This window comes from Neophocaena asiaeorientalis, unplaced genomic scaffold (genome assembly GCF_003031525.2).
Source record: "Neophocaena asiaeorientalis asiaeorientalis breed wild unplaced genomic scaffold, Neophocaena_asiaeorientalis_V1.1 scaffold53, whole genome shotgun sequence".
Lineage (NCBI taxonomy): Eukaryota > Metazoa > Chordata > Mammalia > Artiodactyla > Phocoenidae > Neophocaena > Neophocaena asiaeorientalis.
The window spans coordinates 136,065-162,526 of NW_020174134.1; the positions used below are offsets into that span (position 1 = coordinate 136,065).

The 26,462-nt window shown below is 40.6% G+C and overlaps 1 protein-coding gene across 2 annotated transcripts in view; it reads right to left on the reverse strand.

The window, feature by feature from the left end:
• Nucleotides 1-26,462, reverse strand: part of FNDC3B (fibronectin type III domain containing 3B) — a 244,498-nt gene that overhangs the window by 98,027 nt on the left and 120,009 nt on the right. For both annotated transcript variants that reach the window (XM_024754771.1, XM_024754770.1), the window contains exon 5: nucleotides 7,161-7,219. In XM_024754771.1, coding sequence (XP_024610539.1) covers nucleotides 7,161-7,219 — 59 coding nt within the window. The remainder of the gene's footprint in view (nucleotides 1-7,160; nucleotides 7,220-26,462) is intronic.

Here is a 26,462-nt window from a genome sequence, read left to right on the forward strand (position 1 = left end):
AGCTGTAACCTGCTCATTAACAGACCCTGCACTGGCTTCTCTGCAATCTCATGTCTCTACTCTAACCGTGCTTCCTGGGGCACCTCCCCACTTACACCATTTGCCTTCCAATCTTTGTTTCAGAGTCTGTTTCTGGAGAAACCTAATCTAATGCACAGTCTAATTCTTTAAAATAAATCTGTCAATGCATTTTAATGTTCTAATTTTCTAAAGTTTATTTTGTTGCTCTCTAGATATTGGTCTGGATAACATTAAAACAAAATGAGAGTTAAAACATACATTAAAGCTTAACGTTCATACAAGACTTTATAGCTGTAGATTAGAGTAGGCTGTGGATGGAGATGTCTAAACTACTAAGTCTCTATCTTTTTTCTTCTATTTTTGTCACTATCTGATCTAAATAAAGGGTATTAAAATATAAGATAATTTAAAAGCATGAATAATAAATATGGAAATGAATACTGAATTTCCCTTTTCAGTCTATCACGCATTCCATTTTGAGCAGAGATCCCTCCATATCATCTCTGTTCCAAGTAGATACAGCATTATTATATATTTAACCAATTATTTAGTCAAACTCCTACTCATCCTTCAAGACCCTAGGCTGGCCTCACTACCCCCAAGTAGCCTTCCCTGAAATATCCTATCATCTCTCTGTTCCACAGCACCTTGCTGCTATCTCTACTCATTGCTAATCATGTTAATAGCATTTGCCTACCTTCCCCACTGGACCGTGGGACTCCCTAAGGAGAAGGCCTAAGTCATATTCAACTGTGAGTAGTGGCTGCTTAGTAAATGTTGAATGAAAAATAAAAATCAAAGGGAATAAGACAGTCTGAGTTTCTGATACAGGTAACACAGTGGATGGCAGACCAGCATTAAACATCTTTAAAAAAAAACCTGGAGAGACACTGTTACAGAATTGAACTCTACCCTTCTTGCTATGGCTCCAGACTAGCAGCAACTCTTCTGTCTACTCCTCCTGTGACGGCTGTGACCCGCCCTTCAGCATGCCGTCCCCTCTCATGCCCCTGAGACTTAGCTCTGGACTTTCCCACTTTCCTGCCTTTAACAAACTTCCTTTAGACCCAGTTCAAATGTTGCCTTTGCTTATTCATTTAATCATCATAGCTTAACTTGTGAGGGGCTGTGGACACAAAGATGATTAAGATATGACCTCTGCCTGATGAAGAGATGCGTGAGGGGCCTCACGGCAGATACACTGAGCACAGAGGGGCCCATGGCAGCTTGAGGCCAATTCAGGAAAAGTTTCTGTACGGTGCTGCCTGACTCCCTGCTCAGGATCAGCAACTGTTTTCTTTGTGCTCCAACCACATTGAGCGGGCACCTATATTTGATACTCATTTCATTATACTCTGCTTTACCTGGTTATCTGTGTGTTGTTCCCCTGATTAGATTTTAAGGCAGCGTTTCTACCACATACACCATTGTATTTGCTGAATTCCTTCACACACCATTAATGAGTAATCTTGAGATACTGGATATTATATTTGATTTTTAACTTAAAACAAGATATTTTGCTATGAAGCGTTCAGTTTATAATTTAAAAAGATGCTGATTAGGTACAGAGGAACATTCAACTGAGGTGATAAGTGGCCCAATTCCAAGAGCACAGTGTGTAGTAACACTGATTCCATGAATGGTGGTGTGAAATTAACACCACTTCTCAAAATAGCTCAGTCAAATGCTAGCACTTTAGATACTGAACAGGTATCCATAAATTCACATCCTTTTAAACTCTACTTTTTTCATCAGCTATTAAGAATTTACTCCTAAGAGTTCTTGTCACAAGAAGAAAAGTTTTTCTTTTTTTCTTTCTTTATATTGCATCTATATGAGATGACGGATGTTAGCTGCACCTGTCGTGATAATCATTTTATGATATACGTAAATCAAACCAAAAAAAAAAAAAGAATTTACTGTCTTTCCTTTAGGACTTGGTTAAATTATTACTTAACTCAACAGTGATGTACAACACCTGAAGCATCAACTAAAATAACGCTCACCTTTCTCCGAGGTTCCCTGAGCAAGCCTTAGGAAGGCCAACTGTCATGTGAACACAGACCTCTGTGCAAGTGCATCCTTCCCATCAGCCAGCCTATCAGAAGTGCACCTGGAGAACTCAGCATCATTTTCAAAGGACGGCGGCTTCTGGGAATTCTTTCCTGGATCTGAGCAGCCTGCCTCCTAGACTACTACCAGAGTTGAGAGACCCGTTCCCTCCTGTGCTCCCCCCTCCCTCCCTCTCACTGACTCCTGGGCCTCAGGTTTCCTTTCTTCAGGCATTGGAATCCTGAGAGAAAGAGTGCTTTGTCTCTGTTAGAACTTGGAACTCACTCCCACTCCAAGGCTGATGCCAGGAAATTACACCGTGCCTTTCAAGAGAGTGTCATGTAAAGGGGAATCCTCAGCAGTAGATGCCTTTACTCCAAGCATCCAGGGAGGTGATAACTTTAATGAGAGATTCAGAACTCTGGGAACTAGGCTGGGTTCAAGCCTACTGCAGAGCGACAGCATTCGTACACAAGCTTCACCTTCGTTCATTCAGTCTCTCTCTCTCTCTCTCTGGTGAAACTTTCTCACCAGCGGTGACCACTGAACTGAAATGGGGCATGGCTAACCTGATCATCACAATGACTGTCATGGCTGTGATCCAAAAAAGGAAGTTTAGAAGCCATAAAACTAACTGACTTGCTGATGCTTAACGATTCTACCATAAACAGAAATCAATCTCCTTTGTAATGGTGATAAAAGTGGTGATTTTTAGTTACAAAGTTATTGGACAAGATCCAACGTGACATTTGTTTCAGCACTAGTGATATAAGAGTCTGCTGTGAAGGTTACTAGTGTTAAGTCTGCATAGAAATTAAACTGCTTTGAAGTATCTTTGAAGGACTCATAAAACCATCTACTTCTAAACGATTACACACTGATTAGAAGTCATTTTTGTCTATGTATTGATTAAATATAGATTTGAACTTGAGAACAGCTGCTAGTTAAAAGCATATACATATGCATACACATATTCGCAAATGCTAAGACTGCATTATCTTGTACCTATTTCGTATGTAATCCTTAGATCTCTTTCTCCTTTCCCCTTTCTCTCCTGTTCATCCCAGTATATTAATGCTATTCTGTGAAATTTTACTTTCTTAGTTTTCAGACTATCTTATATGCAAATGATATTCATTATTTGGATCAAAAACACCATTTACTCTCATAAAGTTACTAAATTGTTACTCTCGTGTTCAAAAATATTTCTATGTAAGTTAGTAGCTTCTAAATTTGGTCTGTCTTTGGATTTAACTATGTGGGAGGTCTGCTGATCCAATTTAGGGAGTATGTTAAGAAAATATTACCATAGAAATATTGGCTTCACTTCTAAAGTACCCATCATGAAAAATAATAACATATAGGAAAATTTAAAAGGAAAAGGTCAAAGAGATCATTATTCAAAGAAATGGATGCTCAAATCCAGGAATTTCAGAATCATCTGTTACTAAAATTCCTTTAGGGCTAAGAACCTCAAATCTGTTTCCAGATCTACTGCTGTTTGTTTCAAGGGATTGCTTCTTGCAGGGACAGTTGTTCTTCTTTTAGGTCAGTTTACTCACTTCTGGAACCAACAAATCAATTGTTTCTACAAGCTGAACATTAGCGGATAGAAACAATGCAGAACCACAATTCCAAGTTACATTTATTTACATCCTGAAAATAAACAGCCCAGTATGTGGGAGACTTCATCTAGCACCACCATCAGAGCAGATTAAACCACATTAGGTTGGAGCTGGCTGGTACTAGCAGAGGTTAATCCGTAAACCACTTAGAATCATATCAGCTTAGTTCTGTGGCACAGCAGTGGCTGTATGAGCACAGTCCCCAAGGCACCTAATTGTTACAGTCTCGGGACAAAAACCTTGTATATTTGTACCCTGTTGTATTTAATGGCTAAGTATTTGGATATTTATAGTATCTGGGTTTCTGAAGAGTAAATGACTTGCTTAATTCAGGGTGCCCAAAGTTCTAGAAAGATGACTGGAATCTACAAGTCCTCAGTAATGTTTCTAACACCTAAAACAAACCATCCGTAAAACCTTGAAGAAAAATATATGTGTTTTATTTGGAGGTGTTACCAGATGCAGCTGAAAGAAAAAAAATTTAGAACAGCAATCCTTTAGACAATTGTGTGCCGAACTTTCTGCAGCTGTTTCTTTTCCTAGAAGGTGAACAGCCCCTCCTTCCCATTTCAGAGTATAGTAGGGAGTTTCACTTTTGCCTAATGATATGCTAAAAACTCTAGGAAAATACTCCATTCCAAGGACTCTATAAATAGCATACAATTTACTTTTCAGATAGTCCCACATGGTATTTATTATCCCACCTTTCAAAGGTAAGGAAACTGCGGCTCAGGGTCACAGAGCCAGTTAATGGCCACGCTGGGCTCCAACTCACAGGACCCTCCTCTGCATGCTGCTGCCTCGCACTCTGGCTCCCAGCCGTGCCCACATCCCACCACGCTGGCTGAGCCTCGTATGATGCTGGCCAGCCGTCAGGTATCTGTCTCACCTGGCAGAACCTCACTACAGCCACTGCAGGCTGCCACCCATTTATTTACCAAATACATGTTAAGGGTTCACAACGTGCCAAGGGCAGTGCTAGGTACTAGGAGCACAAAGATAAATAAGGCACAACCACGAGTAAGAGTTTCAGGCAGAGGGGGGAGGGGAGGAAAGAAGGGAGAATAATGGTGTGAAGAACTAACAGGGCTGCGGAGGATGGGTGGACTGTCATCCAGCAGAGAAGGTTTTTGTGGGGACCAGGGGTTGGTATGGTGGGCAGAGTAACGACCACCCCCAAGATGTCCGCATCCTAGTCCCTGGAACCTACAAGGTAAAAAGAGACTCTGCAGATGTGAGTAAGTGAAGGATCTTGTGAAGCAGGGACTACCCTGGATTACCCGGGTGGGCCTGATGTAGTAACAAGTATGAGTGACAGGTCTTTGTAAGTAAAAGAGGGAGGCAGGAAAGTCAGAGAAGGAGATACGAGAATGGAAGGGGTCGTGGGCCAAGGAATGCAGGTAGCCTCTAGAAGCCGGAAAGGGTGAGAAAACAGATTTGCCCCCAGAGCCTCCAGAAAGGAATGTAGCCCAGCCGATACCTGGATTTTAGCCAAGTGAGACTCATTTTGGACTTTCTGACCTCTCAGGTGACAATCTGACTATATTACACCTAACATCATGACTATTTATACAAAACCCTGTCTACCCTGCTCTAAAACCTGTAAAGAGTTAAGCATTTAATAAATGCTGAATCAGGAGGAAACGACCAATACATATAAATGTTGCTTTTATCTTTCTAGAGCCACATGGTCCTCAGAAACAGACTTTATCACTTCTGCAGTAAAGAAATGATCAGGTATAACTCAAGAAAAACACCGTATGTGTGTACACGGGACAGAGAGCAGATGATGAAGTCGTTTGACTACATCCCGGATAGTCAACTAGCCTGCTGCTCTGCCTTCTCACGCTGACTATGACTTCTGTGTGTCCCTCGTGGGTTCTTCTTTCTGCTGCACTATAAATGTAAGCCTGTTTCATGATTCTGCCCTCAAGCCTTCTCTAAGCTCTCCCTATGCTCTACCCCGTCCCCAAAGCTATCATACACTCCTACGACTCCAATGGTCACTCCGATGCACGTGCTCTCCCCAGGTGTATCTTGTTGCCCTCTCTCCACGGCACTGATCTATCAGGCACACTCAACCACCCACTTATTCGTCTTCCTGGATACCCTGCTAGTAAAACAAATTCCACATGTCTAAGAATGGCACTGAAGATACCAAGAGGACACAGACACAAACCTATTCTAGAGGAACTCACAGATTACCGGGAAAGACACAAACACAAGTAAATGGAGTACAATGTATTAAATACATGCAGAGCACAGTGAAGCTGTAGTACCACATGTAGTACCACTGGTACCAAATACCGTGGGGAGTATCCCAGTTGATGGGACAGAAATCAGGGCAGCCTGCCCAGAGGAAGCAACTCCTGAAAGACGTCATCTGAGCCTGAAAGCCCAGTTAACCCGTGACACCTGATAGGCTGTAATGCCTGACTGATTTCGCTCTAGAATGGCTCTAGTATCCATCCTCTCCTTGCCACACCTGACGCCACCGCCCTAACTGTGATTCCCACAGCCTCTCGCCAGCCCTACAATAACAGACGCCAGACACTTGTCTCCCTGGGTCCATGCCCTTCTCACTGCAGTGCACCTGCCGGCTGTTTGATCCTCCTGAAAGTACGGTCCTGATTATAAGAAACATAACTTCTTTGCTCATAAACTCTCAGTGGCAACCCGCTCCTTACCGGATCAAGTGCAGACTCCCCAACCCAGCATCAACACCCTACGCTTCTGCAAGTGCCCTACTGCGCCCGTAGTCCAGCAACACCTCATGTTTTTAGGTTTAGTCAAACTCAACTCTGTGCCCTGAGGCATGTTTGGACCCTTCTGTTAAAAGGCCTCAGTATTTGAAACACATGAAGAATCAAGGTTTTCCAATTCAGCTAGAAAACACTCCAAAGAACTCTGGCTCTCTCAACTCAGATGAAAGCCTGAATCAACATTTTGAATTTTTCACTTGAATTTCAAAGCATCTGGCAAAATCAAACTTAAAACCTCACAATATCACTACTCCCACCAACTTTTTTCCTTGCCATTATGCTTTGGACTTATTTTACTCAGCTAATATTTACATACCTTTTTGAAATTTACCTGGAAAGATGCTTTGAATTACTGAGGTTTTCAAAAATTATTATTATTACATTTACAAAGGTAAAGGGAAATTACCAAAAGAAAACTGTTCTGTAGCCTTAGCGGGTGGGGGAAGGGGTACCCCTGGAAATCGGGATGAATACCTAATTGCATCCCGAATATCTAAATGAAGAAGACATTTTGGTGGATGATGACTAAACAGAAGACTGCTGTTTTATATTTTCATGCTCCGTTAATAACTATTTCACAGTTTATGAGTAATCCGCAAGGGAAGGGGGCCCTTTTGCTTACCTACTGTGTGGTAAAAGAAAAGCATGTTTGAAATACTTAAAAAAGCGCCATTTACGCTGAGAAATCCAGAAGACATACCTGTGGCTTCTCTATTCCCGAAAGAATGTCTTGCACCCTCTTTACTTCCAACTCATACTCTGCGTGGCAAAAAGAGGAAAAAAGAAAAACAGTTAATGCCATTAGAAGTCAGTAAGGTTGTCAAGTTCCTTTCCCAAGCCTTTAACAAGGGTTATCATGAAGTCAGTTGCCTGTTACCATGAACTTCTGGTACCACAAACATGATAATGAAAATCAGGAATGAGGATGTCTTTGGGGTAGGGATTTCACTGTGGTTGTGTTAACTTGCCACTATTATTGGTTTACATAGTCACAACGCTGACCAGATTAACACTGAACTCTACCTAATAATTCAACAGGGAACAGAGAACCCCAAGGAGGAGACAGGGGAGACCAGTGCAACTGAGAGAAGCTGAGAGCAATGAAGAGATGAGGTTGTAGACAGAGGCCGGTTCATGAAGGGCTGTGAGTTCAGATTTTTTAATTCAAGTTTTATTCTAAGTTTGATGAGCAACCACTAGAACGTTAAGTGGAGGGACTGACATACTACTGAGTTTGAAAAGATCTGTTTGGTGTCTGCATGAATAATGGATATATGGAAGCTAAGAGTGGCAGGAGAAAGACCAGTCAGCACATTGCTACACTGGTCCGGGTGAAGGATGGAGCTAGCCGGCCTGGGCTGGGGGTGGTAGTAAAGATGCTAAAAATAGGTCTGGTTTTGGAGGTATAGGTGCTGAAGGGTTGGATATGATGGACATGGATGAGGGAATGAGAAGAATCAAGGCTAATTCCTCGTTTGGGGCTTAATCAACTGAAAGGATGGTGGTGTTTTTTAATAAGATGGGGAGATGGGCAAGTTTTGGGGTGCAGCAAGAATTGTTTTTGAGATGAAACAGGAAAAGTACTTGGAGCAGGGAGCATGGGGTGGGAAGGATGTGTAAAAATAGGATAAATTTAATCTGTTTTGCTAAAAGAAACATTTGACTTTCATGACCTGCTTGATGGAATCTAATTTTGAGTCTATTTAATTTTGATTTATTTAACTGTTCAACCAGTTTATGAGCTATATACCTAGAGATATTATGATTACCAAGACATGTCCTTGACCTCAAGATATTTCAAGTCTGGGGGGGTGAGGGTGGGGGAAGGAATGGAAGCAAACAGGAGATTACAAAGTGACAGGCGCTATGGTAAAGGCCCTCTAAGAGAGACCACTCTAGAAGCTTCCTAGGAACCAACACCCAGCTGAGTCCTGTGGGCAAGCAGGCATTTGGAGGTGAAGGGGGAAGTGGACTAGGGGTGAGAGCAGGTTAGTAAGCCCAGCTCTTCACAGGCCGTTTATTCACAATGTTCAGGTCTAATTTCCAAGAATCCTACCTCAGCCCTCACCCCCTTGTCCCGGCTTCCCTCCCGTCATCGTCGTACCCTACTTAGCTCCTTCCCAGCAGTCATCAGAACTGGACATTAATTCTCCTGTCTAACTGTTCACTCGTTTATTATTTTTCTTTCCTACTAAAATGTAAGCTTCAGGAAGGCAGAGACACTAGAGGTCCAGAGCAGATATATTTTCTGTCAATAACCAGATAGTAAATATTTAAAATTTTGTGGGTCACGCAGAGGCCTCTGTCACACAGTCTTCTTTGTTTCTCTAGCCACTTAAAAGTGTAAGCCCCAGCTTAGTGGGTGAGGGACACAAAAAAGAGGCCACAGGGCAGGCTGCAGCTCCTGGCCCTGCTTCAGGACGTGCTCACCACTCAGCCCAGAGCGCCTCGCACAGTTCCTGCAGACTCACAGCTCGACACCTACTTGTTGACTCAGTCAATAAACCAAGCGTACGTGAAAAATAACAAGAACTTCTAGTTGGCTCCACCCTGAACTTCAAAAGGATCGGTTCTTCGTTCTTCCCCACTGCATTCTGCTTAGTAGAAGCAGAATGTTTACTTTTATTTTGGTGAGAAAAAGTAAGGGGCTGGTGACAATATCATATTTTTTAAAACTGCAACTAAAAGAAAACTCACATTCAAAAGACTTAATGTCCCAAGCTCATTTATAATCATGTATCCGTGTTAAGATACAGATAACAGACTATACTTGTAAGTCAAAACATAGCCTCACATTTTCTGGGAACTCCTACTAAGTCAACTGTAAATACTGTGTATCTCAGAAGTTAGTTGTCAGTAAAAAACACATAAGCACAGTTGCAATAAATGAACTGGTTCACTTGTTAAAAACAATACTCTCTGAATCACTGGTTATTCCAGAGTTTGAAGCACCCTATGGTTTCAAACACTCACAGAGATACATTCAAACACTAGATACATTCAAACTGCTAGCTGAAGGAGGTCTTTATTGCCTTCTGCCATGACTGACATTTAAAGTGTCTCAGAAGGACAAGAAGCCAGACCCTATCCTTGAGGTAATAAAAGTTTAGACTAGAACAGAGATGATCGCCTATCCAACGAAGAAAGAAGAGAAGAATTGAAGAGCTCTCCAAAGGAAGAATCCTCCGGACCATTACTAGACATACGGCATGAAAGAAAGGGGAGTTAAAAAAAAAAAATTTGAAGACCTCCTCCCCACAGCCAGCTTTCAAACACACACGGATGATAGAAGAAATGGTTATGCTTTTGAAAGAAAAAGGAAATATGGGAAAGGAGGTTGAATTAGAAGGGGTGGAGGGGGATGGAATCTGCTTAAAACTGAAAAAAATGGGTTTCAAGTAAGAGTCAGACATACAAGTGAAAGGCTCTGACTGAGATTAAAAACAACTAAACGGCTTCCCTGGTGGCACAGTGGTTAAGAATCCGCCTGCCAATGCAGGGGACACGGGCTCAATCCCGGGTCCAGGAAGATCCCACACATGCCACAGAGCAACTAAGCCCGTGCGCCACAACTACTGAGCCTGCGCTCTACAGCCCGCGAGCCACAACTACTGAGCCCGCGCGCCTAGAGCCCGTGCTCCGCAACAAGAGGAGCCACCGCAGTGAGCAGCCCGCGCCACGACGAACAGTAGCCCCCGCTCGCCACAACTAGAGAAAGCCCGCGTGCAGCAACGAAGACCCAACGCAGCCAAAAATCAATAAATAAAACTAAATAAAATTAAAACAAAAAACAAAGGAAACCCAACTAAACAACTTCCCAACAGAGGTCAGGACTTGCCGTGTCTGTCTCACTGTAATAACGAAAGCTGCTATTCTCTGAGCACCTAGATATGTGCTGGTCAGGCACCATCACCTTGTTGATTTTTACAGCCTCCTTGGCAAGATGGACATTCTCTGCTCCATTTTACAGCAGGAGGCAGGGCTGCAGTCTATTCTGCACGTCACAGTTTCGTGTCCAGGTCGGAGCACAGTATCTGCAAGGTGTCTTTGTCGACCGAGGGATGAGGCTGAGGGACAAACGAGGAGGTTTCCCCAGGACCACAAGTCTAGCACATGTCCCAAAGCAAGCAGAGCCTCTGGCTGCAACATGACGAACTAGGAGTGATGAGGGAGAGCGAGAGGGAGGGGCAGAGGGCTGGGACTGGCGGGGTGTTTGCCCTGAGGCGAACGGGAGAAAGGAAGGGGCAGCAGAGACCCCCTAAGTCCCAGGAGAGGGTTTGTGTTCTTGGGTTTCTTTCTTAAACTCTGAAAAAGCTGTCAAATGAATAGAGCAAAGGCATTTGGATCTGGGGACAAGGCATGTGAGGAAAGGAAGAACAAGAAAAAGTAGGCCATGAATGGAGCCAGATAAACAAAGGATTCTGCAAAGATCAAAAATAAAGAGGGCAGGGCCTGAGGAGGAAAGGCAGTGACAGGACAGCCACTACCCTATTATATCAAGAGAAATGTGGTATCAAAGCCAGACTGGATTCCTTCTTTCTTTCAAGGTTCTGCATTGTGACTATGGCAAAAGAAGAGGAAAATGCATTCACACCACATTTATGTAACGCTTTTCCATTTGTGCTACCGCAGACTAAGAGAAAAAAAGCAAATAAATGCCAGGCACACAATTTGCACAAACAAGAGCGAAAATAAAATTTGTTCAACTGAGCTAAAGTGACAGTTACTTACCACACATAAAATATACTCTTGTGTGAAAGCTAACTTTCTGGTATGAAAATGCCAAAATGCACAATTCTACTACCTAAATAACTGAGTTAACTCAGACCTTGGCCTACCTCTCCCTAAGCCGGATTTAACTGTGCCTCGGAGTAGTCTATGAATTATTACCCTTTCCATAAAACAGAGACCAGCTCTACAGAGTACATTTCGCAGTTGGACCAGGCTTCTGCCTGCTCACGTGCTTTCTTTTTCTCAGTCTCTGTCTCTGTCCCTCTCTCACAGACACACCATGAGTGTGTGCAAAGGAGAAAAAAATTAGAAAGCTAACCAATCCCCTCACAAAAATTAACAAAACAAGAAAGAACAGTTCTGGTGATTTGCCGTTAGGATACCTTTTATATCAAGTTTAAAAAGAAACTACGCCTTGTTTGTTTTTGTCCTCCCCTGACCCCCAAGAGTTTGGTGTGTGCCAACCGAACAAGAGATTGTCCAGAAGAGGAAGAAATGCGAGGCTGTAGGGCAAGGTGCTCTTTCTTCACTATCAGGGCTGCCTTCCTCCCTCTGGTTTTGCAGCAGGTAAATTTATCCAGAGGCAAATCTTATAAGCCAACTTTCTTTCTTCCCACATTGAAGCTGCCATGAGGTGAGCAATCAATTAAAACCACTTTTCCACCTGCTTCAATTTTGTTTGTGACCATGGCTCAAGTGGGCAGACATGACAACCCACCTTTTACATCACCACCTCCTTAATATTTGAAAGTCTTTCCCCTGTGGTGAAGACTCTGATCAGTAAAAAAGGATTACAGGGCGCTCTCGGGACAGCTTTCCAAACAGAGGGGGGCAGGGAGCATTTTATTTTGTAGATATAGACACATTGGGGGTAGGGAATTTCTTGAAAAGGGATTAAGATGGAAGCCTCTTGTTTAAACATGCCCCAACTGAGGTGAAAACTACCCTATTTGGACATGCCAAAAAAAAAGAAGGAGAGATTCAGTTCATCAACTTATACCCTTCTTCCCTCCTAAACGCACATCTCCACCCAAGAAAATAGAGCATTTTTAGCACACGGAAGGTTAAAATAAAAATACACTAGCAAAGCAAATACATTTTTTTGAAAAAGGACAAAAAAACCCACAAAAACCCTACGCACGTAGACGGAATATGTGTCACGTGAAATTTAAACTTTCCACAAATAATGGTTTTCATGTTTGGTCCAAAAAGAACTGTAAGTTCACACTGTCTGTATAACTGTAAGGCCTAAACTAATTAAAATATCCCACTTTGTAAACACAACTTACTTCTTTGGCTTGTTTCACTGTTTTCCTTCTTAGAAAAGAAACAGAGCTAGACACTTAGCTGCTAGCTATAGAATGTATTTATGGTTGTGACAGCAGCCCCTTCATTCCAATGAAATGACATCAGCATTATTTCTCTGTAACCCTTCTGTCTAGTTCTCATCCACAGGGTCATTTACAGATATGCCCAGCATAACATAATATGCTTTCTCAGATTTGCCAAGGAGCTGACTTAGCTACTCTCTTTCAAAATTATATATAATAAACTAAGGGTGTGGAAAATACACGACTTCTGGTCGTGTCCATTTTTAAGGTAAGAGGCTTAAAATCAATAGCAAACTCTCAATATAAGAACTAAATGAACAGAAAAAAACAGTACTTTGGGATGAAAAAGAAAAAAAAAGTGGCTCAATAATAGGGACAAACTGGATATCTAGACAATGCCTACTAATGCTGATGAGAATAAATGAAGGAAAGACAGTTTACGAATGCTTGCTGAATTGCTTTTCTAATCAGAAAAATAAATTTATCATCTTCATTTTTAAAATATTACTCATCCTGGGGAAAAAAAGAGGAATCAATAATTGCATACGAAAGTTAGATTAACTACCTAACAATCTCCATTTAGTGATTATGATCCACAGTTAGCAGTGTTAAATACAAACATTAAAAATGTATAAAATCACAAGGAATAAATTCACATAATATAAAGACAATGCAGTTAATCCCCAAAGACAAGTATGCCAGAAATACCTTCAGATATCAATCACCTGATGCTAAAAATGCAAAGACAAACATCTTTCTAGCCATTTAGCTGGTTAAGTGGTTACACTATTTGAAATCCTGAAAGACAGACAAGGGAATACCAGACTCTCAACAGTGAAAAGAAAGCAGCAGGTAGGCGAACATACGTTGTGGGAAGTTGCCTTCCAGTCTAGGAAAATATTTTCAAGAGCAACATGGGTGCCAGACAAATTCTGGAACCTTAGAGAAAGCAGAAGAGGAGAGATGAATTCCTTTTGCAGCTGGAGTGGCCAGCTGGATAGGAGGGAAGGCCAGAGAATGTAAATGGGACAAGGGAGGCTGATTTCCTCTGAGCTTTTGTTGCTATTTCTGGAATTCAGAAGAAAGAGTGATCTTCTGTCCTAGCCCAAGATCTGAGCAAAACCCTGCTAGGAACTTTCATATTAGTTTATCCATAGGCAAAATGGGTCCCATTCGGGCAACAGCTGTACAACACTTCAGTTAATAAGATACAAAAGTGCGAGGTCTGGGCTTTAATAAAAAGCGAAAGCACCAGATCCGTTACCCTTGCTGAATCCCAGGTCTCAAGTTTCTCTCTCAACCTCCTCCTGTGATGCCAACTAAATTGGATTCTACCTAAAATACTAGGAGAATCTATGCTCACTTCTGTCAAATTCTCTAAGAAAAGTTCTCCTGTTTACTTCACAAGGCAAAAATCATATAGGCACATGGAACTGGACAGAAGCAGCTAGCATTTTTAAGAACAGCAAATTATATAGGGATGAAAAACCCACAAAAATGGATAAAGTATGAGGTAGATATGCTTGCCTGGCAAGCCTGACTCTAGTACTAGACCTATTCTTTCCTTCCCTCTGCATGTTTGAACTGTGTCACTGGCTAACTGAACCCTAACCTGTGCCAGATATAGCTCTTTTATTTTGGGGGAAGGCTCAGCTCCATGATTACCCAGAAAGACCCGGTACCCTCCCTGGGTGTATAACAGGAAAGCAATCGCTTAAACACAGGATAGAACGACTTACAAAGGTAATTAAAGTTTATACCCTACTTTCTGCACTGGCATCTACAAACGTTTCCACAAAATGTTATTTCATTAAGGTTTGGCATGTCACATTGAAAAATTTTCAAGTAGCTTATTCAATACTTTTGCAAGACTGTTCAACTGATTTTGCAAGGCAGAATCCAGACAGCACAATTTTGTAACACATTAAATCTGAAAGAGAATTTTAATACTTATACCACCTATCGAGCAAGTTCTGAACAGTTTTTACACCCACATTGTAAAATTTGATGTCTCGCATGATGAAATTATATGCATTTGGGGATGAGGACAGAATTCAGTCTATGGCCAAAGAACCCAGTGAAGCTCATCAGCTGATATAGGAATCAAATCCAGTACTAACTTCATGTGCTAGGGCTCGACATAACTCACCAGAGTTCTGACATATGGAAATAGCATTACTATTCATGGTACAGCCTACCTCAGCCAGGAAATCAACAAATGCATATAGTCACCTGGCAGGTAATGTCAGTGAGTAAAAGATGGTGGACGTATCAGGCAAAAGGGAAGGGTAAAGACTGGAAAACAGAAAATGCCTTCACCCTATCTAAAGGAGGCAGCTGCTATGTAGCCAATCAATTATTGCCAAGCAGGATCTAAGGAGTCTCAGGTTGACAGACTGCCATTTTTCCAGAGAATGTGGAAATGAAAAATTTTCTGTGAAATTTCCTGATGTGTAAAAATATATATTTTGAAACCTTTTTAATCTATAGAAAAGTGAAGGAACAGTATTATGAGCAGCCATATGCCCTTCACCTACACTGACCAATTACTAACATTTTGCTATACTTGTATGTTCACATTTTCTCTCTCTATACACACACACGTACACACATTTTTTTTCCAGAGCTATTTGAAGTTATTGATCTTATGCCAGTTCACCCCAAAAACTTCAGCATGTGTTTCCTAAAAGCAAGGACCTTCTTGTTGGTGTGATGATGTAACCACAACATCACACCAAGAGATTTAACACTGACAGAATAAAATCTAATCTATATTACATGTTTGAATTTCCCCGGTCATTCCAACATGTCTTTAATGTTCCCCCCCAACCCCAAGTCCAGGGTCCAATCAAGGAACATGTTGCATTAGTCTCCTCTAATCTAGAATAAAAATCTATATTTTTTGTCTTGCTAAAGTTAATATTTTTGAAGTGTCCAGACCAGTTTTTTTTTTAATTAATTTATTTTTTATAAATTAATAAATTTGGGTCTTGGTTGGGTCTTGGTTGCTGCACAGGGGCTTTCTCTAGTTGCAGCAAGCGGGCTCCTCATTGTGGTGGCTTCTCTTTGTTGCAGAGCACGGGCTCTAGGTGCACGGGCTTCAGTAGTTGCAGCATGCGGGCTCTAGAGCGCAGGCTCAGTAGTTGTGGTGCACGGGCTTAGTTGCTCCGAGGCATGTGCGATCTTCCCGGACCAGGGAGCGAACCCATGTCCCCCGCGCTGGCAGGCGGATTCTTAACCACTGCGCCACCAGGGAAGTCCCCAGACCAGTTTTCTTATAACGTATACAACTATCTGGATTGTGTGACTACTTCCTCATAATTAGATTCAGGCTAAAAATGTTTATCAAGAGCTCTATATGGATGTACTTCCCATTCCATCACTTAAGGAAGCACACAGTGCCAATTTGAACCTTCTGGTGATACTCAGCACTTTGATCACTTAGTTCTAATATTATGTGACCTAATTCCCTGTTGTTAAGGCACCCTCTTCCCCTTTCACCTGATGGTTAAACACTAATATCTTTGCCAGAAGATATTACTATATTGATACTTGTAAGATGGTGATATTCCTAATTCTATCATTCCTTCTATGTTAATTAGTTCCCTCTCTCAGATTAATTATCTATGAAGTCATGGATTATTTTTTCCACTCAATAAAACTTGTCATACTCTGCCATCATTCTTTTGAATCCTAAAACTCTCTCAAATATAGCCAGTAAGAGACCCTTCAAGCTGTTTTCTGTGTCCCTTTGTTCATTTCCTTCAGGCTTCTGTTTGGAACACCTGTTAAATATTCTGGTTTAAGATCACTTGGCCAACTGTGCGAAAATGTGCAGACTGCAGGTGACAGATTTTATGAGCATTAAGTAGAATTTATCCAAAAGTTTTGGATTTGTCAAAAGCCACTACTACTCAAGAACTTTCTTATTTAAATGTGACTAGGAAGGAAAAAACCCCATCTATTTCTCGTTTCTGTATCTTTTAGAAATTAAAGTTAAAACAAACCAATAACCCAAAGAACCATCCTAAATGACATTTTAAAATACAGCAAATTTGAACTCTAGAAACTCAAACATGAATCATGATAAACTTTGAGTAGAAAAACATAGAATACATATGGCTCTTCTTGGATTATATAATTTCTGCTCTCAATTTCATCTGGCCATGTTTTATTTCTTGTTCTTCCCAATCAACATTTCCTTTAAAACACAGATAATCAAAAGAGACAGCACCATCTGCCCCAATCCAGAAAAGAAAATGGACTGTATTCTAAACACATCAAACTGAGAAAAAAAACAAAAATGAAAAGTTAGATTGGGCCAGCGAGCAGGAAACATCTACATGGAGAATGCTATCTATGAGAAATTTTTCTCCAGAATTGGGATCATTTTGAGGGCCAGAAGCCCTCTGCTCTTAAAGATTTTCCTTTTGTTCTCCAAAACATGTATAATAGAGCAGACATCCCACAAATCTAAGGTCAATGCGAAAGAAGTCTTAAGTTGTTCACAAGCAAACTAAAGTCATATGGCACTGATCTTGCTATCTCATTCTAAGTCTTTTATAAAATGAAATTATTTGGAATTAAAATTTTTCAGTTTTCTGTATAAAATGAAGGACTCTCTTGAGCCATGCAGATGACATCTCTGTTGTCCAAGTGGGCTGCCCTTGTTGTTCAAAACAGGAAAGTCATGGGCCTATTAATAATGTGTTCTGCATGTATACTTAAAAATCAGTTAAAAGGTCTGAGAACTGGAATATTACATTTATACCCCAAACCAGCTCAATAAATGGCACACTTTACCAGCCACATTTTAAAGTCTGCAGATGATAAATCATGCTCACCTGGGCTCCATATCCTAACAGCTGAGGTATGTAACTCCTGGACTACAGTGAGCTCATCAGGCTCCCGGGGAAAACCCATGAGCAAAAGTAGCCATTTGGGTCATGTATCAAACTGGACAAGAAATAAAAATGCTCAAGATGAAAATATAAAAGTTGGCACGGAAGAAAAAAACCCAGAAGAGATGAAAAAAAGAGAAAAGAAAAAGAGAGGCAGCAAAAGAGGAATGAGTGACAGAGATAAAAAGATTTCAAATATGGCTCTCAGCAATTACATTGACAATTTTTTATCCAGCTAATTGATTTTAAAATAATTTCCTAGAGCTTATAGCGATAAAATTTCTATTACAAGACATCAAAATGTAAAAGGTTAATTTGTGAGAAACCTTTTAGTTACCCAAGGCTGAAAGGACAGTACAGTCTATCCCTTCCCTCCTGGTCCAGCTCACTCTTCTCACCCTTCATGCCTCTGCTGAGCGATCAATTCTTCCAGGCAGCGTTGCTCTTATCACCCACCACCTGCAATGGTCCTCTTTGTAGGATCTCCCCTAACATCCCATCCTCCTCTCCATATTTAAGTATATATCCCACTGCATGTTCTTGTTCACAGTACAGCTGAACCTTGAATAACGTGGGGATTAGCAGGGCCGACCCTTCCTTTAGTTGAAAATGCATGTATAACTTATAGTCAGTCGTCCCTCCATAAATGCAGTTCCTCCATCAACGCAGATTCAAGCAACCACAGATCATGTAGTACTATAGTATTTGTAGTATTTACTACTGAAAAAAATCCGGACCTGAGAAGTTCAAACCCATGTTGTTCAAGGGTCAACGGTATAGGCTCTGCTTCTCCAAAAATGGCAAGGGTAAGCTTCATGAGTACAGGAATCACATCACTGCTATGTGTCATTGATCCCCCAGTACCTAGTACCTGCACAGGAGTATGTCTTGAATGTATGACTGAATAAATGGTCAGAGACCACCTATGCACAAATGCACCTACTGTGCTTTTATTCTCTGAATATTCAGAAACAAGCACATGACAGACGTCATGGTGGAGAAAGTTAAAAGGGATGACATCTTGATAGATCACGATATTACATCAAATAACACATTATGATAAACCTGTGTCAAAGGTCTATATACATCTCCATTTTTGCACAGGAATTCAGTATGCACATACTAAATTAATTCAGTAAGAATCCTAAATTTGATGCAGATTAGAAATATTTCAACAGCCAAAGCTAACAGTCTGCCTGGCAAAAAAAAAAATCCCTCAATAAAGCCATCACGCTTGCTGTGATGATAAAAATGCAACTGAGCACGTTAACTAATTAAGCAATTGAGAATCCCTGGATCTCACTCTGGAGAGTATCCTGAAGAAGAATGGAGCATTTTACCTACTAGTGGTAACCTTTTAATCTGCTACATACTAATCTCATTTCAGAAAATTAAATCAGAATGCACAAAGTTGTTTTTAGAGGCTAAAATGCCTTGGTTTTGTTTAGCCAAGTTAGTTGTTTTCCAGCTTCCCTGTTCCACAATAGTTTTTTTGTGTGTACAAATCATGCATCTCTAAAGAACCATTTGAGATGACTCTATTATGCCTATTTACCGATTAATTACTCAGTCAAATAGAAAAGTCTGACCTGCAAAAGTATTTGCAAGTCTCCCTTTTTGCAATCTTAATGCATGCTTCCAACTGGCCTGACTACCCTTTCTCCTTTCTGCCTTGGAGTATGTGACTGTCTGGTTGCCTTTCTTCCCATAATTAACAGTCCTCCAATTGCAATCCCAGTGAACAAAAAACTTGGCATTCTCCATTGAGCGATCTCCTTCTTTGCATTGCCCTCTATCCCAGGCCCACAAAGTCACACTTGGAGTTTACCGTGGACTCCGTCTTTATGGCTTACTACCTATAGTAAGCAGTCTAGCAGTTAGACACTTTGAGTAAAACACTGCCATTGGCTCAAAACTTCCAAGCAAGAGTCTATTTACTCTCTAGCAAAAGACTAATTTAGAATGCTTTGACCCTGCTGGCAACAGCAATTCAACTCACCCATTCCTGCGAAGCTTTCCTAATAACTTCCCAAACAACACTCTACAACTAAGAGTCAAACAAAAAGATGCCCTAAGAGATAGTAACCAGAATGGTGTATATGGTGTATACAACAGTTCCATCTAATTCCTCCAGAGTAAAAGATGTATCTTTTCACTTGCAAATTCACCATATGGAATGAAAACACGGTTGGGTATTAAGTTTTAGGTTTTAAAGAAGGAAAGTGCTTTTTTTTTCCTATCAATATGCCCACCAGAATAAAACTGTACTAAAATATTTTGAATACACAGAGCAATTTGAAGAATTATAAACTACAGTATATCACTTATAGTTAGATAGCCCTCTGTAATGTATTGTTATGGGCTGAATTGTATTCCCATCAAAATCCATATATTGAAGTCTTAACCTCCAGTACCTCAGATTTGACTGTATTTGGAGATAGTGTCTTTACGAGGTAATTAAGTTAAAATAAGGTCATTATGGTGGACCCTATGTGACTAATGTCTTTATAAGAGGAGGAAACTTAGATAGAGACACATATAGAGGGAAGATGATGTGAAGACAAAGGGAAGAATCAGCCATCCACAAGCCAAGGAGAGAAACCTGGAACAAATCCTTCCCTCATGGTCCTCAGAAACAATCAACCTTGCAGACACTTTGATCTCAGATTTCTAGCCTCCAGAAACTATAAGAAAGTTAAGTATCTGTTACTTAAGCCACCCAGTTTGTGGTACTTTGTCATGGCAGCCCTCGTAATCTAATAAGTGTATCATATATGAAAATATTCAGTATTATTATACCCATTTACTAGATATGGATCCTACAAACTAGGAATTTTCAGAATTTGGTCAATATCACACAAGGCAAATCTAGAAGAACCCAGTATTAACCCCGGGTCTTCTAATTCTTGGCCTAATTCTTTTTCTTCTTAGGGGGCCTCCAAAACCTCCTTTCACCCAGCCATCCCCTCCACCTAAGGGAACAAGGGAAGGGTAGGGAGAACAATTTTACTTATGATAGATGTACAAATCTATCATCTTGAAGGGATTGCTAAACTACTTGGTTCAGTACAAAATAATTTACAGTGGAAGTTAAAATGTGTTTATACTACTTGCTTTATAAGAGGTCATATCCAATTACAGAAGGCCAATTTAGAAGTCCAAAAAAGAAGCAACTGAAAATCATTTGAAAAGCTGATCCACAAAAAGACCACTTCCTATGACAATTCTACTATTTCGTGCCAATGCATCAGTAACACAATATGCTCTTCCCTTTCTCCCCACGTATAGAAATATATCATTCAGGATGTTTTGAGGCTAGAATACTACTATGCAGTAATTGCTTCCAAAACACATGTTACAATATTTTTGCAGCTGACTGTGGCTTTACAGAAGCAGCACATACTGGCTCCAAAAGAACAGAGACTATGACGGACCATAAACTACAGCTGTTTGCTGTGCAGCACCACCTGAAATATCTGTGTGTTGTTTTCTTCCCAACCAGCTAGTACAGAGTGTATCCAGACTACTCACTTATTTATGGCTCCAGCTGTTTTTCTGTATTTTCAGACATTCTGCAGTGGCTTGAGTGAAGCAGCCATTTTTCTCAAGTCTTTCAGTAAGGATAAAGAACTGCTAAGAGTATAGTGGGTACTAATTCTGTCCTTAGATAAAGTAACAGCCATTAAGGTATAAATTAATATCTTTAAATTAGTAGAATAAAGGTCCTAGTTTGACCTTCTTAACAGTTACCGAGCAGAAGCGTCACAAACACTTCCCTTTGTGTAGGAGACACCAATCTACCAGGAAGTGCAGGAAAGTGCGTTCCTGGGGAGCTTACAGTTGCTCTACGCACATACAAGACGCCCATATAACAACGAGCCAGAACAAAGAGGGAGGAGGACATGGGGAAAGCGGGGCAGTGGGCTGTGATTAGGCGGTACAGCAGTTGAAGGCGGCTGGTCCAGGTGACTTGTCTGACTGCCTAACAAAAGAATTTCTAACGAAAGGGACACAGAAAAAGAGCTGCGGAAACTGATTGGCAAGTTTCTGTAAGCCGCAAGCGGATGAACTGTTTAGCTGTAATTACTGTGAACTAGTCTTCATCATAATGTAATTATACTATATTATTAGTGTTACTGTGAAGTAGTCTTCATGTCTACATTTTGAATGAGATTTACAAGTCTTATTCTCTCCTCCCTATCTACTGAGCTTCTCATAGTACATTATTAAAGAGTGGTTACTGAAATGCAATTGAGTAAGAAATTGCATGACCAGAATTATAAATGCTTTCATCTAAGTGAGTGACCTATTAAGGCTCATCATTTACAACAATTAAAAGTATAAAGCGAAATGAACTAGAGAAAAAGCAAATAGGTTTTGTGCAGATTTGGCTTTAAAGCTACCTAAGATTGTGAAATTATAAGCATTCCATCTGCTCACCAGCTGTGGTCTCTAATCCTCTTTAATAACTTCAGCTTGCACGACTCCATGAGAACCCAGGCATCTTCCAAATTTCACTTTACATTAGTTGCCAGGATTGATTTTTAGACACCAGCCTCCAGTGAAAGCAGCGTAAAGTTGATTTCGCTGGCAGGTGTTAATTTTCAGAAGAGTGAAAGGAAGTGGGAAGAGAGACTGAGAATGGAAAGAAAGAAATTAGGGAGGTTCCAAGATCATCACATTGAGTTTTGAGGGTCCTATGCTCTCTAGCAAAGCCCAAAAGCTCAAATTAAGAATATTCACCTGAAATGTGAAATTAAAAATTCCCTAAAACTTGTCAAAGGCAACATCTAAAATAAAGATATATCCAGCTGTCCCTAGAATGAGGTTATGTCTTCTGGAGAAGTCAGTCCTTTTCCCCACGGCAATCCGTGACTTCTGCCTTTTGGTCACCGACTAGAGACAGGGTCACAGCACTGTGAACTGTTCCCCACTGTAACAAAGCCCAGCTACTTTTTCCTTAAGGTATCTTTTTTGTTTTTACTAAAGTTGATTTACAATATTATATTAATTTCAGGTGTATAGCATAGTGATTCAGTATTTTTACAGATTATACTCCATTAAAAGTTATTATAAGATAATGGCTATAACTCCCTGTGCTATACGTAATATCCTTGTTGCTTATCTATTTTATACATAGAAGTTTGTATCTCTTAATCCCATAGCCCTATCTTGCTCCTCCCCTCTTCCCTCTCCTCACTGGTAGCCATTAGTTCGTTTTCTCTATAAGGTACACAGGGCAGTTTCTAGCTAGGCTCCATACAGGTGGTCACCATAGCTTAATTCAGGAATAGTAAAGGTGTGTTATTAAAGAAAATACCCAAATGTTACTAAAGTTGCAAGCAGGTCTCACAGTCATGTTTTATTACTTTTATAGTCAGATATCTTTCCGACTCCCACCCTCACACAGTTACCATCGAGAAAGTAAGAGAAGAAATGATTCCTTTCTAACTCAAGCTTGGCAACAACCTGATTGCCAGGCAAACACAGGTTTACAACATCTCCTCTATCATTAGTTCAGACTGCTGAAAGTTTTTGAGAAAAGCTGGAATTAGGGGTCTATGCTTAAGCCCAATAGTGATCGGCACCCCACTGACAATATCACAAGCACTAGGATTTGTTTCCTACTCAGATGTGTTCTACCAGAACAAGCTTATCTTCTAGGCTACAAATCACAGAGGCTTCCTTTCTTAGAATGCAATCTTTAAGGGGCTCTCTAAGCCAAGATGACAGAATCCATCCTTGTTCCAAAATGTCAATGTATGAATATCATCTGGTAGAGAATGCTTTCATTAGTGGGATAGAATCTCCACTAATAATTCTCAAAGAAGAATCTGTTGTTCTGTCTCTCATTCTATTAACATTTAGAAGGTGATGGAACCCCATTTTTATTTCTGGCACAGACCTGAAGTTTACTTAACTTCCCTCCTAAGAGCATGGTGACCAGTCGAGTTAGCCCTGGCTGGAAGAGCCAAGTGGGAGCAAATAGGCAAACAGTCCCTAGTATGAGTACAAAGTGGTCAAAAAGTCAGGTTTCATGACGTTTCCCAACAATCAGAAAAGAATATTTTCATCTCATCTTTCAACAGAATAAGAGCATACAAAACCATTCTGAGTGCCAAAAGTAATGAGTAATACAAAAGTTATTATACCAGTTTTTAAAATGCTCTAATATAAAAGCACTAAGAGAATCAGACTACTAGGGGCTATTGTCTGAAAAACATCCCCAAGCTATGGGAGAAATCAATAGTTTAAAACTGAAGATTGAGTCAGATTCCACCTTAAAACCTGGTCTAATATTCCAAAATGCCTTTATTGCCATGCAGTCAAGAGTATCCAAGTGAAGTTTTAATTCCATGAATTACATGAAATTTACATTTATTCAATGTAAATTGGATAGGGGAAAACACAAAGTCCAGATTCTGCCTAAGGGTAAACAAGCTAATGGTAACAGAAATAATACTGGACTGCCAAAAGTGACTCTGCAACCACCAAAAAAGGCTAATTCCTACTGAACACAAATGGGGAAACAGTGGTAAAAGTTTATAACATTTATTCGGTGGGAAGGAAATATAAGACTTCATTTATAGGGAAGTCCTTCATCTGTGAGGATGAAATGAGCTCCGCAAAAAATTCTTACCTGGCAGTTCAGTTCCTCAAAAAAACCTTTTGTGCTCCGTACTGTGTAATTCTGGCATACAAACATGCGTGATAACTATCTGGTAACTTTCCAACTGCAATGGAATTCTGTATTTTAACCCGAGCCTTATAAAATGAAATTTTTAAAATAAAAAATAAATTCAGCAATTCATATTGTCTATAAAAATGTTTGGAAGTCCCTTTGAATGAGCTCTGCACTTGAACCTCTGACGAGCCTAATCTGTTTCCAATACATTCAAGGGGTAAACTCTGGTGGGACAATATAGACAGCATACATATCCATGAACAAACAGGGTGAGGTCAGTTAGTGCCACGAAGAACATGTTTTAAAGGGTGATATGGATGGAGTAGTCTGAGAAGGCCTCTCTGACTGAAGCATCTCCGCTACTCCAGGAAAGATGAGGAGGACCCTACCTTACAAAGAGCAAGAGAACTCTGGAGGCAGAGGTAACAGAAAGAGTGAAGGCAGGAAGGGCCTGGCATCTTAGAGGACTGGTAAGGAAGCCTGCGTCCAGAGCACAGGGAGCTGGAACAGGGCTCGGAGGAGCTGAGGCAGCAGTCAGCTGACACAGACTTGGTCACCGGGGTAAAGAGTCTGTACTGTATGCTAAGTTCGAAAGGAAAACGTGGAGAGTTTTATTTACCAACATCGCCTGGCTGCTGTGTGGAGAATGAATTGTGAGGGAACAAAGGTTAAAGGAGAGAGACTAGCTCAGGGGACAAAATCTCTATGGAAGTATACATGCACACACACATTAAAAAGTGAGCACTGATAAGGGAACTCTCTGTACCTTCTCAATTTTGCCATGAACCTAGAACCGCTCTAAAAAAAATTGTCTTAAAATGAAAACAAGCGCTACAATAATACTGGAAATTAGGAGGAGAGTCACATTTAATGAGATATGGTTTGGATATACAGAAATTTATCACAGTAATTTTCTAGATCTAGGTTTTAGTACATGACATTAATATCCAAGAAGAGTTGCAACTCAAGTGACCAAGAACACGTATTTGATGAAATGTCTAATGGAAAAGCATAGCTTTGTACCATACTTGCTCTACAATCTGAAGAATCCAGGACATGAGGTTGTGGATCATGATATGCACTCTTCCCTGCAGTCTGAAGCTATCCTTGTTTCAAACACTGCTGATCAGAGATATATTGTAATGTAGACCGTAATATCATTCTAGACAGCAAGTAATACCAAAAGCAGTAAGTCACAGTCTCTACATTTAAGATTTGAATGTATTTCCATGAATGTTGTGACTCACAAAAAAAAAGCCAAATTCTACTAAATGGAAAACGTATTGCAGTCTCTAGAGCTGTTCTCAAACAGTAAAACAATTTACCAGACATACTTAAACAGTTCTTCCCAAAGCCCTTTATTTTTCTCATTTAAATTGGTTCCAAAAGGAACTGGCAAGGGCATAGTATATGCTGTAAGTGATTGATACTCTTATGGAAAAAACACATAAATAGCTAAAACTAAAGGCTCATGACTATGGGTACAGTTAAATGGCTTAAATGAGACAGAGTTAATGTTTTAAATTCATTGAAAATAAGACCGGGGAAGCTGTTCAAGAAAGGTAACATGATGTGATCCCTTCAGTTTCTTTCTCCCCTCAGTAAGGTCCTAGCAGTATCACAAGAGTTGATTATATGGCTAAACTAGCACATCTAGTGGCTTGAACATAAGGAAGACTGTGATCCGCATGACTAGTACTTTATCCTCCATATCATGGCATCTGTACCTGTTTTTTTTTTTTTTTTAATAAATTTATTTATTTATTTTTGGCTGTGCCGGGCCTTTGTTGCTGCATGCAGGCTTGCTTTAGTTGCGGTGAGTGGGGGCTACTCTTCGTTGCGGCGTGCGGGCTTTCTCATTGCGGTGGCTTCTCTTGTTGCAGAGCAGGGGTTCTAGGCACGCGGGCTTCAGTAGTTGTGGCATGCAGGCTCAGTACTTGTGGCTCGCAGGCTCAGTAGTTGTGGCGCACAGGCTTAGTTGCTCCGCAGCATGTGAGATCTTCCCGGACCAGGGCTTGAATCCGTGTCCCAGGCGTTGGCAGGCGGATTCTTAACCACTGCACCACCAGGGAAGTCCCACTGCTCCCTGCTGTCTTTTTTCATTTACCATCTTGGCTGATACTATATAATCCAGCTGAGTTCTCATGTTTGGCTAAAACTTTTTTTTCCCTACTTTTTCTTTCATCTTCACTCACATAACCTGGGCTCTGTACCTCAACTTTATTACTCTCATCAATGAGATATAAACAGATACAGTTCTGACTAATTTGTTCATCCAAGCAATAATTTGCTAATGTTTATACAGTGATATAAACTTAACTTTGATATATATTTCCTACCAAGTTTCACAGAAT